General features: G+C 47.6%; 1 protein-coding gene across 7 annotated transcripts in view; it reads left to right on the top strand.

Moving 5' to 3' along the window:
• Positions 1–13368, top strand: part of akap13 (A-kinase anchoring protein 13) — a 90596-nt gene that overhangs the window by 57473 nt on the left and 19755 nt on the right. For 4 of the 7 annotated variants that reach the window (XM_029115278.2, XM_029115280.2, XM_029115279.2 and 1 more), the window contains exons 9-16: positions 4548–4635; positions 6039–6163; positions 7908–8494; positions 9289–9345; positions 9724–9783; positions 10992–11160; positions 11259–11358; positions 11878–12000. In XM_029115278.2, the coding sequence (XP_028971111.2) occupies positions 4548–4635; positions 6039–6163; positions 7908–8494; positions 9289–9345; positions 9724–9783; positions 10992–11160; positions 11259–11358; positions 11878–12000 (1309 nt within the window). The remainder of the gene's footprint in view (positions 1–4547; positions 4636–6038; positions 6164–7907; positions 8495–9288; positions 9346–9723; positions 9784–10991; positions 11161–11258; positions 11359–11877; positions 12001–13368) is intronic. The other 3 variants (XM_029115281.2, XM_029115283.2, XM_029115282.2) reach the window with 3 other exon arrangements.

The following is a 13368-nucleotide window of genomic DNA, read 5'->3' as shown; positions in this document are numbered from 1 at the left end:
AGGTGAACAGAGACCGGGGGAAAGGTACGTTTCTGCTGTCCCGAGTTGAGGTCACATCCTTCTGTGGTCTCTGAGATACCAAAGCTTTCCTTCAGGGTCATCTTTGACCTATACGCATCGTAAGAAAACATGTGTGGATTTATTTCTAAACGGGACATACACAGTATATTCAGGCGCTCCTCGAGCAGGGCCTTTCTCCATGTTTTCCCACAATGTTCTGCTGGCTGCCATTTCAGCTCGTCCTGTGGGTATTGAATCCCGTGGCAGTGGGCTTTTCATATGTTTTGAAATGTCAACACCTGGTATGCCCAGTCGGGGCGTGGCTCAGTTGGAGTCGGTGGGTTTTAGGAACCGGTCTGTTGAAGTCTTAGGAACCAGCCTTCTCATGGCTCTATACTGAGATAAGAATGTTGGTGACCTCTGTGCCTTATTGATGCACCCTTCTGGTGCTTGGGAGGAGCGCTGTCCAAGCCAAGTCTATTGCACTGGATTGTGGAGGCTGTCTCCTTGGTATAAGACAGGAAAGGGTTTCCCTACCGGGTTCACGCTCACTCTGCTGGGCATGTGGCGGCATCTTGGCAGCGTTTAATGAGTTGACTGTGGGAAATATCTGTCCTGTGGTGTGCCTGGCATTAACTCACATGTTTGTCAGATTTCATTGCCTCAGTCAGGCCCGGTTCTAGCCATAAGCGACATAAGCGGTCACTTAGGGCCTCTGACTGCTAGGGAGCCCCCGGGCTATAGGGGAAAGGGGGCCCCCAAATAAAATTCTGCTTAGGGCCCCCAAAAGGATTGAACCAGCACTGGCCTGGTATCTTGGCTCCTAGCCTAGCCCACAGTCTGCTGTTGGCTAGGAGAGGAGAGGATGAATAGCTGATCGCTGTATTCCTCGTCGGGGTCTCAATAGGCCGTCGGGTTCAGTGTCCATTAGGCCAGATTTTGCAGCCAGAATGTATGTTCCCGTAGTGTGTCATACAGAATGATCAACTGAAATGGAATATACGCTTACTGCTGTAATAACTGTTCCCTAAAGGAGGGATTTAGGCACAATCCACGGTTCGCCTGCGCTGTCTAGACATGATGAGCAAATCCTGAACCAGAGAATCAGGGCAGAGCCGTGAGCATTTTACCTGGAAGGCAAGGCTTCCGACGGTCTCAAGCTCTGGTTGTCCTTGAAAGGTTTGATTGTTGAGTGTGTCCGGGTGTGGACCCCCATAGGGTCGTACCTCATTCCTTCCTTCAGGGAACAATTATTACAGTCGTAATGGTGCACTTTTGTCTGAACGCTAAGTACTGCAACAAAGCAATTAGCTCCGACTGGAGTGCCCAAGTCTTTCGCTGTGGAAACAGAAGCCATTGGCTTTTGGTTTTATTTTAATTAGACAGGGACAATTCTAAACAATCAAGCCTCCTCACTCATCCTCCTGTAACCGTTTTCATCTGAATGTCCCAGGAGAGCGTTGTGACCTGACACGGTCATGCACTCAACCTACATTTCATCAGTGCACATTTCAATATACAATCGGATAGAATAACAACAATCGTCTGTTAACCATTACTGGGTAGGAACGTAAATGTGTCAGAACCCCATGTGTTTCCTACACTATGTTGTGTACATTAGGAACCGTGTGCATGCCTCGCCTTCTGCATTGTATGTTGTGTGCATGTATGTGTGTGTGTGTGTGCGCGTGCGTGTGTTTGCGTGTGCTATGCGTCCTGGGCTTTAGGAGGATAAGAGTGCAGTGTTCCCCCATTGCCTTCAGGGCACACAGAGGCAGCTCAGTGCTGCACTAGGCTGTAGGCAGACCCATCAATGAGGCCTTGTGCATTGTCCACTAGCCCCTTTAAGATTGTACAGAGCCCTGGTATAGGAGCCCACAGCACACACACACACATGCACGCACACCCCACTAGTGGGGGAAAGACAATTATTAACTGCAGGCCTGGGGAAATCCACATTCTCACTACAGTGGAGAGAAATGTACAAAGACTTTGTTCTTACTCCCACAATCCTTCTCCACCTCTTTTTCTCTCTCTGTTCCCTCTTGTACATACACATAGCAAAATGCACACAGGCTTTGTTGAGATTCTTCTAACTATGGTGGACTTTCAAAACTCTTGTCTGTTGCATGACTTTGACGTCAAGTAAGGCGTGTGTAGTAAGGAAAGGACAGTGCACTTGTTCGTCTTCCACTGGGAAGCAGTGGAAGGACTTCATAATTTAATTGCTAAGTCATAAATCAAAGTAGCCAATGGATCCTTTGTTCATGGTTTCTTAATAGTTTCAATATATTGTTTGTGTCAATCTTTGGCTTCAATCCACGACTTTCAGTCTGTCAGTCGCTTTTTGTCTCTCACTATCTGTCTGTCTATGTCTGCCTGCCTGCTGAATAGTTTAGTCCAGACAGATAATTTCCTCTTTAACAGAAAGACTAGACCTTTTTGACCTTTCTTTTCTCAGTGGTTAAGACCAAATACTATACTCATGAAAATTGAATTTGAATGTTCATACTTAGTTTGCCTGTAACCCACAAGTCTCTTGATGGCTGTGGCCCGGGGTGCGCGTGCGTGTGTGTGAGTGTGTGAGTGTGTGCATGTGTGTGTGTGTGTGTGTGTGTGTGTGTGTGTGTGTGTGTGTGTGCGTGTGCATGTGGTTGAGTTCAGAGATTCAGGTCTTCAGAAGCAGATTCAGGCTACATGTCACATGCGATTTGAATGACTGTAGATCAGGTTGCGTGACCTGCCAAGCCAGAGTCTGCTTGACACATTAACATCAGCATTGATTACTGCACAACGCCGGATCAGAATGAGATCCAGCTATGCAGCCAGCCGTTTGTCAGTGACCTTTGGCCGGTCTCATAGTGTGTGTTTGATGTGGACTGGACAGGCGATCAGGGGCCCAGGGGTCTGTCACAAACAGGGTCTCAGTCATTGGTTCAGGCTGGTGGAGAGTGAAGCACTAACCAGAGCTGTTTGTTTACCTCGGTATCCCAGTGAGGCGAGGTCCCCGATGAGGTCACCTGCAGGTGATACGGGGAGGGAAAGGTCTGATGTGGTCAAACTTATATCCTGACGTGGGTCATTTGCCGGTGCTGAAAAGGCGAGCCTGGGTCTTGTCTGTATCACCGAGGAGGTTGGGGGAGGGGGTGATAAACTCGGTGTGCGGTGGCCGGCGACTCTAGGTCACGTGTCCATAGAGTCCCCCTGGCTGGGGCGTGGGGCCGGCAGCTGCGTGTGGACCAACCAGGTCCGGCCAAACAGGCGACGCCCACATGGTCTCCCAACACTCAGAGTCCTGTGTCTCTGAGCCGGGTTGGAACAATAGACCCTGTAATGAGAAGACGCCCCTGTATGAACAAGCGCGCGCGCGCACACCCTCTCATGCGTGGCTTCATTTGCATGTACACTACTGTAAACACACTAACAGGCACGCACGCACACACACACGCACACACACAGGCGTGGGAGGATTGGCTCAGTGGCGGGATCACATGCTGAGTGGCTGCCAGTGGGTGTGAAGTCTGGGCTGATGATGGATGAGGAGGGGTCTGAGGTGGAGTTGTATGAAGCTCCTCTCTGTCCTCTTTTCCATGGTTCTCAGTGAACTCCTCCCCGGGGAAGTGTAAATATTTCACCTTGTTGTTACCGCTAACATCTTGTTTTAGCGGTAAAATCTTGAATTTGTTTTGAGTAAGATCACCCCTCGTCACTCGCATGAATCTCTGGGTTGGTTTTTCCTCCGAGTTCTTTACCAACATGCGCTTACCCAGACCGACTCGAGTTTTCAAGCCTTTCACGTCCCGGCGCCACACGGGAATTGAACCCGCCAACCTGGCGTTACGCGCCCGTGTGCTCTGCTGACAGAGCTGCGCGGCCGGGGGCCTGGTGGATGTCCTTCCACTCCTGCCGTGTCCTCGCCGCCATTTGAACAGTGAACACGGATCAGCCTGGTAGACCCAGGGCCTCTGACTGCAAGCAGCTGTCAGCTCAGTGTCAATCAGGCCCGGTGTTTACATGTGGCCGCGGTTCCTCTCAGACTTCCAGGCCAAATTCCCAGCAGCTGCAGCATGTGAGTGCCGGGCTGCTCCAGACACAGCGAGACTGCCTGGAGCTGCCCCGGGCCCAGGGGATAGGCCAGATGTGTGCCTGGCGAATCAGATCGAGGCCTAGTCCCACCGTTTGTGGTCTTTCGGTCACGTGATGAGATTCTCTCCACATCCAGGAATGCATTTCTTCTCCCTCTATGCAAGGCTGTGTTCTGTTGCCGGAGAAAATGGGGTCTTCTGAGGCGGAGGCCTTCGATATCTAATGTCCTGAAAAGGAATAGTACCAAAACTCTGTCCAGCGGCTTAAAGGCACCCGACAGCCAAGACTGTAGAGTTGAGAATGCTGGGAATTTGTCTCTGATTCTTGGGTTTTGGAAATTTGGAAATTACTTGTACAGTAGTGTTTATTTTATATAAAAAGAATGACCCCCCCCACATTGCTAAAAACATCTGTTGTATTTGTTCAGTTTCATTAATCCAGAATGTCTTTCCTTTGTCCAGATCCACACAGAGAAGGAGACATTCTACCCGGTCCAGCCCTGCTCAGAGCCCACAATACAGGAAACATCCACCATCCCAGAATGCACAGGTGAAAACAAACCGTCCTAATATGATGACGTGCGTAACACGTACTCTCACGTACAGAGTGAGGATACCTTTGTTTTTTGTCTTTGCTTATGCATTTTCATGTATGTGCTTCCATTGAGCATTTCCAGGCATGACACATGACAGTGATTAGTCTATCTCTGCCAGGAAAGGAGCAGAAGATAAGGAAGTTGTCAGGGGTTCTCAAGTCCTTGTTTAGATCACAAAGGAGCACCTGCCAGTTTGTAATTTGATTTCTGGAGGGTCTCAATTGGAAAGGCCAGGCTGTAACTTGATTGCAGAGTATTTTGATTTAGACAAGAAAGCAGAGCTCTGTGAGAGGAGAGGGAGAAGCTTAACCCCGTAAGGTCATGGATACTCTGTGAGAGGACAGGGAGAAGCTTAACCCCGTAAGGTCATGGATACTCTGTGAGAGGACAGGGAGAAGCTTAACCCTGTAAGGTCATGGATACTCTGTGAGAGGACAGGGAGAAGCTTAACCCCGTAAGGTCATGGATACTCTGTGAGAGGAGAGGGAGAAGCTTAACCCCGTAAGGTCATGGATACTCTGTGAGAGGACAGGGAGAAGCTTAACCCCGTAAGGTCATGGATACTCTGTGAGAGGACAGGGAGAAGCTTAACCCCGTAAGGTCATGGATACTCTGTGAGAGGAGGGGGATACAGATGAGATGGGGATGGATGGTAGGATGGATGGTAGGATGGATGGATGGAAGGCCCTGTTTTCTATGAATATCCATCACAGATTCACCATGTGTCTGTACACGGTACTGTCTGGAGCCAATTCTTTTACCTCATGAACTATTATTACTGCTTATAGTCACAGAGTGTTTTATTCACAGACCTGTTGGCAGGGTTGTAGAACACACAGCTCACGTAGCGAACCTCAGGTTTGATTGTCTGACGATAGCATGTTGGATTTACGCTACTGTTCACATCTCTGTGCGGATCTGTTCATACATTTCACAGCAGGGTTCCTGAATCTCTGCATTTTGTGCTTCTGATGTACTCTTCCTTTGACATAAAGCCGGTCTCAGTCTCACCGTTACACCGTTACATGTTGCTATGCAGTGACATAACAGTGACAAAACAACAACCCACTCGTACAGTATGTTCATATAAAAAGAACATCCTGCGCCAGTAGATTGCAGCAAGCAACTCTTTCTCTGCAGCACGTTTTTCTTCATAATCATGTGCCTACCCTGGCCCAGACCCTGAAGATATTTCTCACTGTTGCTTTTCTCCGTCTTCAAATGGAAAAATCAAATTCTATTTTAAAATTTTAAAGCAATGTCTGACTTTCTCTACTCGTTCTCTACTATCTTTCCCACTCCTTGTATTTATCTCTCGGACTTGCCCTCTCTTTCTTTCGCTTCCTCTCTCTCCCAGAATGCCCAGAGACCCCATGCTCCGACAGTGTTGGAGGGTCAGTGTGTGGAGGCCTGCCAGACTCAGTCAGTGATGCCGACAGTCTGATCAGTGCAGAGCTGGGAGAGGACAGCGTCTTCAGAAAGGTGAGATCAGCTTTATAGGCACAACAGTGCCAAAGGAGAACAGTCTATTTCGAGTCGCTCATCCTACAGAACAAACTGTTCCTTTATGTGCCATGTTTTCAGTGATGTAGTTCCATGTAATTCCCAGCTAGTTTTCCTTAATGTGAGTCGATCCCTTCAGACCTCAGCCGACTGGTCAGCTTCCCCCTCCGTGTGACATCAGCAGGTTCCCATGAGCACTCTGTCATGGGCCAGCAGAGACTCATCATGACCTCATTCCCCTCGCCTGCTCTGTACCTCCCTCCCTCCCTCAACCATAACCCTTCTTTCATATGTACAAAGCAGAGGGAAGCTGGGACAAAATGGCCCCGCAAAAGCCCTAGGTTTCCCTCTCCCAATTTGAGATTTCTCAACCTTTATGTTTCTCTTCATCACCCCCTCACACACAGCTATAACTACAGCACACTATTAAAGTCATTGTTTTCATGATTGGCTATATTTATCTGTTTATTTATAGCTTCATAACAGTTGAGTTAGTCAATACAGTCCAATTTGGGACAGCTCAACAAATGATGTGTTTTCTTAAGCAGCTACTCAGGTCTTCTCGGCCCCTCCTTCCGTCTTGAGGTCTGACGTTACGCAACTGGTTTTGTAACTTCGGGTGACCTCAGAACTTTGAACAGACACTGCCAGGCAGTGACCAAAAAAGGGGCTGAGTTACATGACTCAATTAGACGACTCTTTTAATAGCAGAAGTGCATGAATTCACTATGGTCTTACCCTGGACGCCTTGTTTGGTAGCCTTCCCCGGTTACATCAGTCACTTTTTACATTCTTTTTTTGGATTGCCATTAGTATTGCCATTTTTGTATTCCCACTTTTAGCTCCAAGGTGCCAGAGATTTGACAAAACAAACACATTGCGCTGAAATATGCAAAAAACGCTTTTCCGACATCTTTGTTCACCCTTTTCACATTTCTCAAAGGCCCCTTTTGAAGTCCATTTCGAATTCGATTTTCTTTCTTGCTGCTTTCCAGTCCGTGTGTTTGTGTGTGCGCGTGACAGCGTCTCGGGCGGCGTAGGTGTGTGTTTGTGTAGAGAGCGTTCACTGGTTGACTGCTGCTCAGCTGCGTGATCTCAGACAGGCTGAGTCATTTGTTCTGGAAGCTGATTTTCCATGGCCTGCTCCACATAAAGAGGCCTCCATAGTTATTAAGCTGGGAACCACTGCGGCCTTCCGTTAGCTCACTGCCCGCCCGGCCGCCCAATGCTGGCACTGCAGCACAATGGGAAAACTAATCATACAGTTCTAATGGAAAGCATCATCGGCCGCCTGCCTCCCTAAAGAGAGAGTGTGTGTTTCTGCTGTTATGTAACTTTTATGGAGCTCTCTACTAGCGACATGTGTGCCTCAAGGCCTTTCCCACCGCCACTCTGAAGCCTGCAGTAATCTCTGACTAACCGGCTCTGACCAGTCGTTATCACATTTAGCCTCACAGGCCTCGTACATGTGACGCAACATCCTGGCACACTGCAAGACAAGACTGTTACCAGTCGAAAATATATCGTTTTGAATGTTCTGGCGTTGTGATTACAAAATGTCTTGAGTGCGGTTTAATGTTCAGTTCCGACTTAAATATGAGGATTTAGTGTTTTGCAGGTAGAAGTCCCCTTTAGACTGCAGCCCTTAACACAATGCATTTGGTTATGGTTGACTGTGACTTCAAGGGTTAACAGGGTCTGTCTCTGGCTTCTTTTTCCCCAGGGAGAGGAGGCTGTGACTGGGCAAAGGGACAGCACTGGCAGCGTATCGGTGTCCTTCTCCTCCATAGATGACATGGCCAGCATGAGTCCCTTGAGCGCCAGCCCTGAGAGCAGCGTGGGTCCCATCAGTGTCTCCTCCCAGAGCAGCGTGGGTCCCATCAGCATCTCCTCTCAGAGCAGCGTGGGTCCCCTCAGTGTCTCCTCCCAGAGCAGCGTGGGTCCCCTCAGTGCTTCCACCCAGAGCAGTGTGGGTCCCCTCAGTGTCTCCTCCCAGAGCAGCGTGGGTCCCCTCAGTGCTTCCTCCCAGAGCAGCGTGGGTCCCCTCAGTGCTTCCTCCCAGAGCAGCGTGGGTCCCCTCAGTGCTTCCTCCCAGAGCAGCATGGGTCCCAGGGCCAGCTGGAGCGCTGGAGATGCCTGGCAGGTGGCAGGGCTGGGAGGAGAGGAGGAGGAGAAGAAAGACAAGCTGACAGAGGTGCCTGTGTGCCCCGCCATGCTGCGCTCCACCATTCGCTCGCTCTCACCGTTCCGCAGGCACAGCTGGGGACCGGGGAAGAACCCTGCCGGAGAGACGGATATGAACCAACGCAGGTGAGGCCTCTGAACCCTATAGACTGACCCCACACACACACACACACACACACAGTGACCTTTCACCCCATGCATGATATTCCCTAGATTAAGGAAGGATAGCCTTTGATGGATGGTCAAAGATTATCCTATTTGCAGTCTCTGAACTCTTAGCGAGGATCTAAAATGTGCACATAAAAGTCCCTACAACTTTTTTTGGCAGGTCCCCAATAGTTGAAATGTGATTTCCGGTTTAGGGGTTAGGAAAAATCTAACAATTGGGCATGATGATAGAATTGGGGTTAGTTTTGGGTTTAGGCATTACCAGTTAGTTAGGGCTAGGTTAAGTGTAGGCATTAAGGTTAGGCTCAAGTCTCAGGTCTTAACAATGGTAGAAAGACCAGTGTGTATGTATGTGTGCATTTTGTATGCGTGTTTGATCCACTGTTATCCCTTGGGGGGGGGTGGGGGTGGCTGTGTACAGTGCAGTCATTCAGGCTCCTCTGTGGAAGTGGACTTTGTGGGAAACGTATGTTCCAGGTCAAAGGTTGAACACTGAAATTTGACATCTCTAAAATGCTTTGCAAGAAGTACTGCACCATGCTCCTTTTGACCTCATGATTCATTCAGTCTCAAAGAAACATTTACAGTACTGCTCCTGTAGTCTGAATCGAATAGGCTTTTTTTTTTTCATGATTCACATTGATTCACTTAGTCATTATCACCCATTTTATTCCATACTGTACATCTGTACATCTGTCTGTCTGTCCTTCTTGTCCTGTCCTCTGATCATCTCTCCAACCGTGTCTTCTCAGCTCATTACCATGTCAAGGGGAAGGGAAGCCTCCAAAGCCGACGTTTCATAGGAGAAGGTACCACACAGTCATTTGTCAGTGTTTCCATTCTCTCCCCGGTGGGCCACTGCCAAGCTGGTTTTTAATTACGGGAGGAAAATGTCAAACATACTTTTACCTCTGTTGAGCACTCCCTATGTTCCTCATGCCATATGCTATGGAAAGGGCCTTCCTGAAACAGGATGTGAATACTGTTAAGGTCTGGCCAGAGAAAGTGGAAACTCGGCTGTATAGTACTGTGTCAAAACCACTCCAGTGGTAGAAAGAAACGCCTTCACCATTAACCTACCACTTAAACCTTTGACCATCACACCTCACCCTAAAAATAACCTGCCCCTTTTCCCCTGTGCTTCTCTACCTGTCTGTACCCCACCCATCTCTCCCACCCCCTGCCAGTATGAGCTGGTGTCCCTCCAACATCCCCCCTCCCCACCTGGAACAGATTGATAGCAGAAGGTATGCCATCACCTTATGTGCATTAATAGGCTTAAAAATACTAAGGGAAACCATCTGAAATGAAGGGAGGAAGGAGCCTCTGCATGTTCTGTGTTCTGCGGATGTCCATCTCTGACGTTGGGTCTCGGGCTTGGTGTGTCTCCCGGATTGGGCGTGTCTCTCACTTGGGGTCTCTGGCTTGGTGTGTCTCTCACTTGGGGTCTCTGGCTTGGTGTGTCTCTCACTTGGGGTCTCTGGCTTGGTGTGTCTCTAGCGTGGGGGTCTCTAGCTTGGCTTGTCTCCTGCTTGTTTTGTCTCTAAGTTTATCTCTGTGCATATCTGTCTGTGGCTTGATGTGTCACTTGCTAACTTTGTCACCTCGTTAGTCAGAAGACCTCAGAGTTGCAAAGTCACTTCTGCCTGCCTCTGTCTTTCTTAGAACTAGAACAAAGAGAGGAAGTAGCAGTCATCTTTGGAACAATAGTATAATACTGCTAATGTTGACTTCTGCAAGGCTTAAAATGACCAATATAAAAATCTTCATCAGTGAGCCTGACAGGTGAGTTCTAGTGATCCTTCTTGGCTAGACATACAACTGCAGGGAGATTCTCAGGCAGTGCAAAGCAGGGAACCAGGTCACAGTGCCTTAAATAGCAAATGTTGATATCTTTTTTATGTATACATAAATGGCATACAGTCTCATGAAAATTCTTTGTCTGCTGTTATTTAACCTGAATGACAGTTGTTCTGTTGTCTTGAACATGCTACTCGTTTTTTTGTTTTTCAAACAGCTAACCCCTGAAAGTTGCTTACCTGACAATGTGAGCTTAGCGAAGTATTTGTTGTTTTAGAAATGTTCCCTTTGTTTTTGTGTCCAGGTTTAGAGTACAAGTCTCTGCCTGTTTGGTGTCTCTATCTCCCCTTTGGCTACACATGCCTTCTCTCCCTCTATCTCTGATCATCTCCAATCTGCCATACTGCAGGGATCTAGTTCACGTTGTGTTTAAGTGCATGTATTTACTTGTGCACTCCAGTTATTTCCCTTCGGATTTGCTAAAAGCGCTACAGTGCTCTTATCGTCTCATGTGCATGCAGATCTGCTGGGTGTGATTCTCTGATCTTTCTGGGTGTTTCTATCTGACGTGAACTTTTGACTTCAGCTATCAGGCCGAAACGACGGTGTGCTCACGGTCACTCACGCAGCGCTGTTCTTGTTGTCGTGGCCTCAGTTACAGTCTGGAGGGGCTGGCCGGAGACGAGGACTCCGAGAAGGCTTCTGTCGGTGTGGGGAGTGTGGTGCGCGTGACACGCCTGGACAGCGAGGAACGGGGCTCGCTTCTGTCCCTGACCGAAGAGCAGGAGTCGGAGCTGGGCGACTGCAGCAGCCTAGACAGCCAGGTAAAAACACACCAGCTGCAATTAATTGCTGAGGTTATTTGCACGTAGTTGGTTGATCCAGTTACAGCTCACCGCCCTGTATCTCTCCTCTGTTACAGAAATCAGGAAGAGCTCTACCTGTGAGACATTCTGCTATGACTCACCAGGCGCTCACCAAATCAGTGTCCATGTTGGCCATCAGTAACAGAGACCTGGATGGTGAGGCTTTAACTCTCACTTTGTAAATCACCTGTTACTTATCTTTCTCTGTCTGGGTGTGTGGTGATGATACAAGAGGCCAGGAGTAATGCTCAAGTCTTCCCTCATCGTAGTTACTAACGCTCAAGTCTTCCCTCATCTTCTGTTTCCAACCTGGTACTACAGGTCTGTTTTCCTTGCGTCGCTCTGCAGTGTATTTCGAGACACATTTTTCAGGAAAAGCGTCCAATGAGGTGGTTTTTTTCACTCAAATCCTGTATCCCCTCAGCTCCTGACTGCTTCCATCTCACTTCTGGTTGAGATTACTCTTCTTATCCTAGGTTGTTCTTGTACTCCAGGTTCCCTGTCCCTTTTCATAGGGTTTCACTCAATCTCTTTGAGGGGAATGAGGTCAAGTCTGTCTAGGGGGTTTACTCAGAGTCCCTGAGTGACTCTGAAGGGTGGAGGGGAATGCGGTTTCCCCCGGTTGTGCTCATTTAACGCGTTATTTGATGTCTTTTCTGCCCTTAAACTGGATAGCCAGAGGCCGGACTCGACCAAAGAGACGCATCTCCTTCTCCTTCAACATCTCACCGACCTTCCCCAAATCTAGAACATTATTTTCTATTGGTTCTTCCTCGAGTGATGATGAGGAGGTAGTGAGTAAGTACTGTACCACAGTTCCCAGAATGCCCTGTGTGGCCCCTAGCACCTGGCTGCTTCCTTTGTAGTGTCTCTGTCACTAAATGGACGTCACCTCCCTTTAAATACACTCCTAATCTCTGTTTGGTCCCACGATTAATACATTCCCATAATTCAGGGAATTATACATAACTTCCTTGTCAGGTAAATATATGTGTTTGCTAAAACATGTAGATACAGATTTAAAAAAAAAATATATATATATTATCCACATTTAGTGATAATCCACACATAGACCATCTAATCTACAGATATTTAAACTGATAATAGATTATGCCCTGCATACATTCTTTATGAATATGAAATTCTTCAACAACGTATTTAATGATGTTAAAGTGCTGAAAGAACGATGACTACTCTGTCAATTTTTAAATGGGGTGAGTCAACGAAGAACTTATGTCTGTTGAATGATTATGATCTAAAAAGATCTATTTCATGGATACCAGTGTGTAGTTCTGAAAACTCTGGCTGCCATCAAAATAACTATCCTTAACGGTTTAGTTTTATTTCAAGTGTTTAATTTCAGTCAAATATATTATTTAAAAATCCTGCCAAGATGATAAAAGTTGATAGGCAGCCAAGGACAATATTCAAACTTGTCTACAAAATACAGAGCTTTGTGTTTCTGGACGACATGGACATGGCTGAGACTAGCAATGGCAGGAAAAACCATGAGATCTTTTAGAATAATAGCTGGAGCAAAGTGAGAAGCCCTCTGTAGTTAGGCATCTGGATTCATCATCATCTTTATCCAGCCTGCCCTTAACGACTATCTTCTGGTGACGCTTGTAAACCCAGAATCTGTTTCCCACTGTGGTATCTGAGACCCAATAAGAAACTTTCTGTTAGCACAGATGCCCCAGGTCCAGAGTAGCTTTTTTCCTATTGTATTTGACATGGCTTCCAGGCCTGTTCTATTTCTCCCCTGAGTTCTCCACAAATCTCTTCCCCCTTTCTTTCCATTGGTTCCATTTATTCCCTGCTCAGCTCTCACTCTTTGAAATCCACATAAACACATTTCAAAGTGGCCTTTTTGGGCATCACAGCTGCTAAAAAGGATAGAGTTTCCTTTAGAGCATTTCACTGCTGCTTTCACGCTCCTCTGAGCCTCATAACAACGGCTTGTATATTATTTCGGGGAGCACGAAAGAAAGTAAATCCCTGTTCGGGCCTTTACTGGGGGACACCGTTTCAAAGGGGCTTTTCACTGCAGCAGAGTGTCGGATCTATGGCTTAGACGTAAGACGTTTTGCATGGCAGTTTTTGGAAAATGACTTTTGTGTTTATCACGTGTGGTGTGTCTTATTTGGCTTCGCTGTAGGACTGTGT

Source organism: Esox lucius, chromosome 19 (assembly GCF_011004845.1).
Source record: "Esox lucius isolate fEsoLuc1 chromosome 19, fEsoLuc1.pri, whole genome shotgun sequence".
Lineage (NCBI taxonomy): Eukaryota > Metazoa > Chordata > Actinopteri > Esociformes > Esocidae > Esox > Esox lucius.
This window is presented reverse-complemented; position numbering and strand designations above follow the sequence as displayed.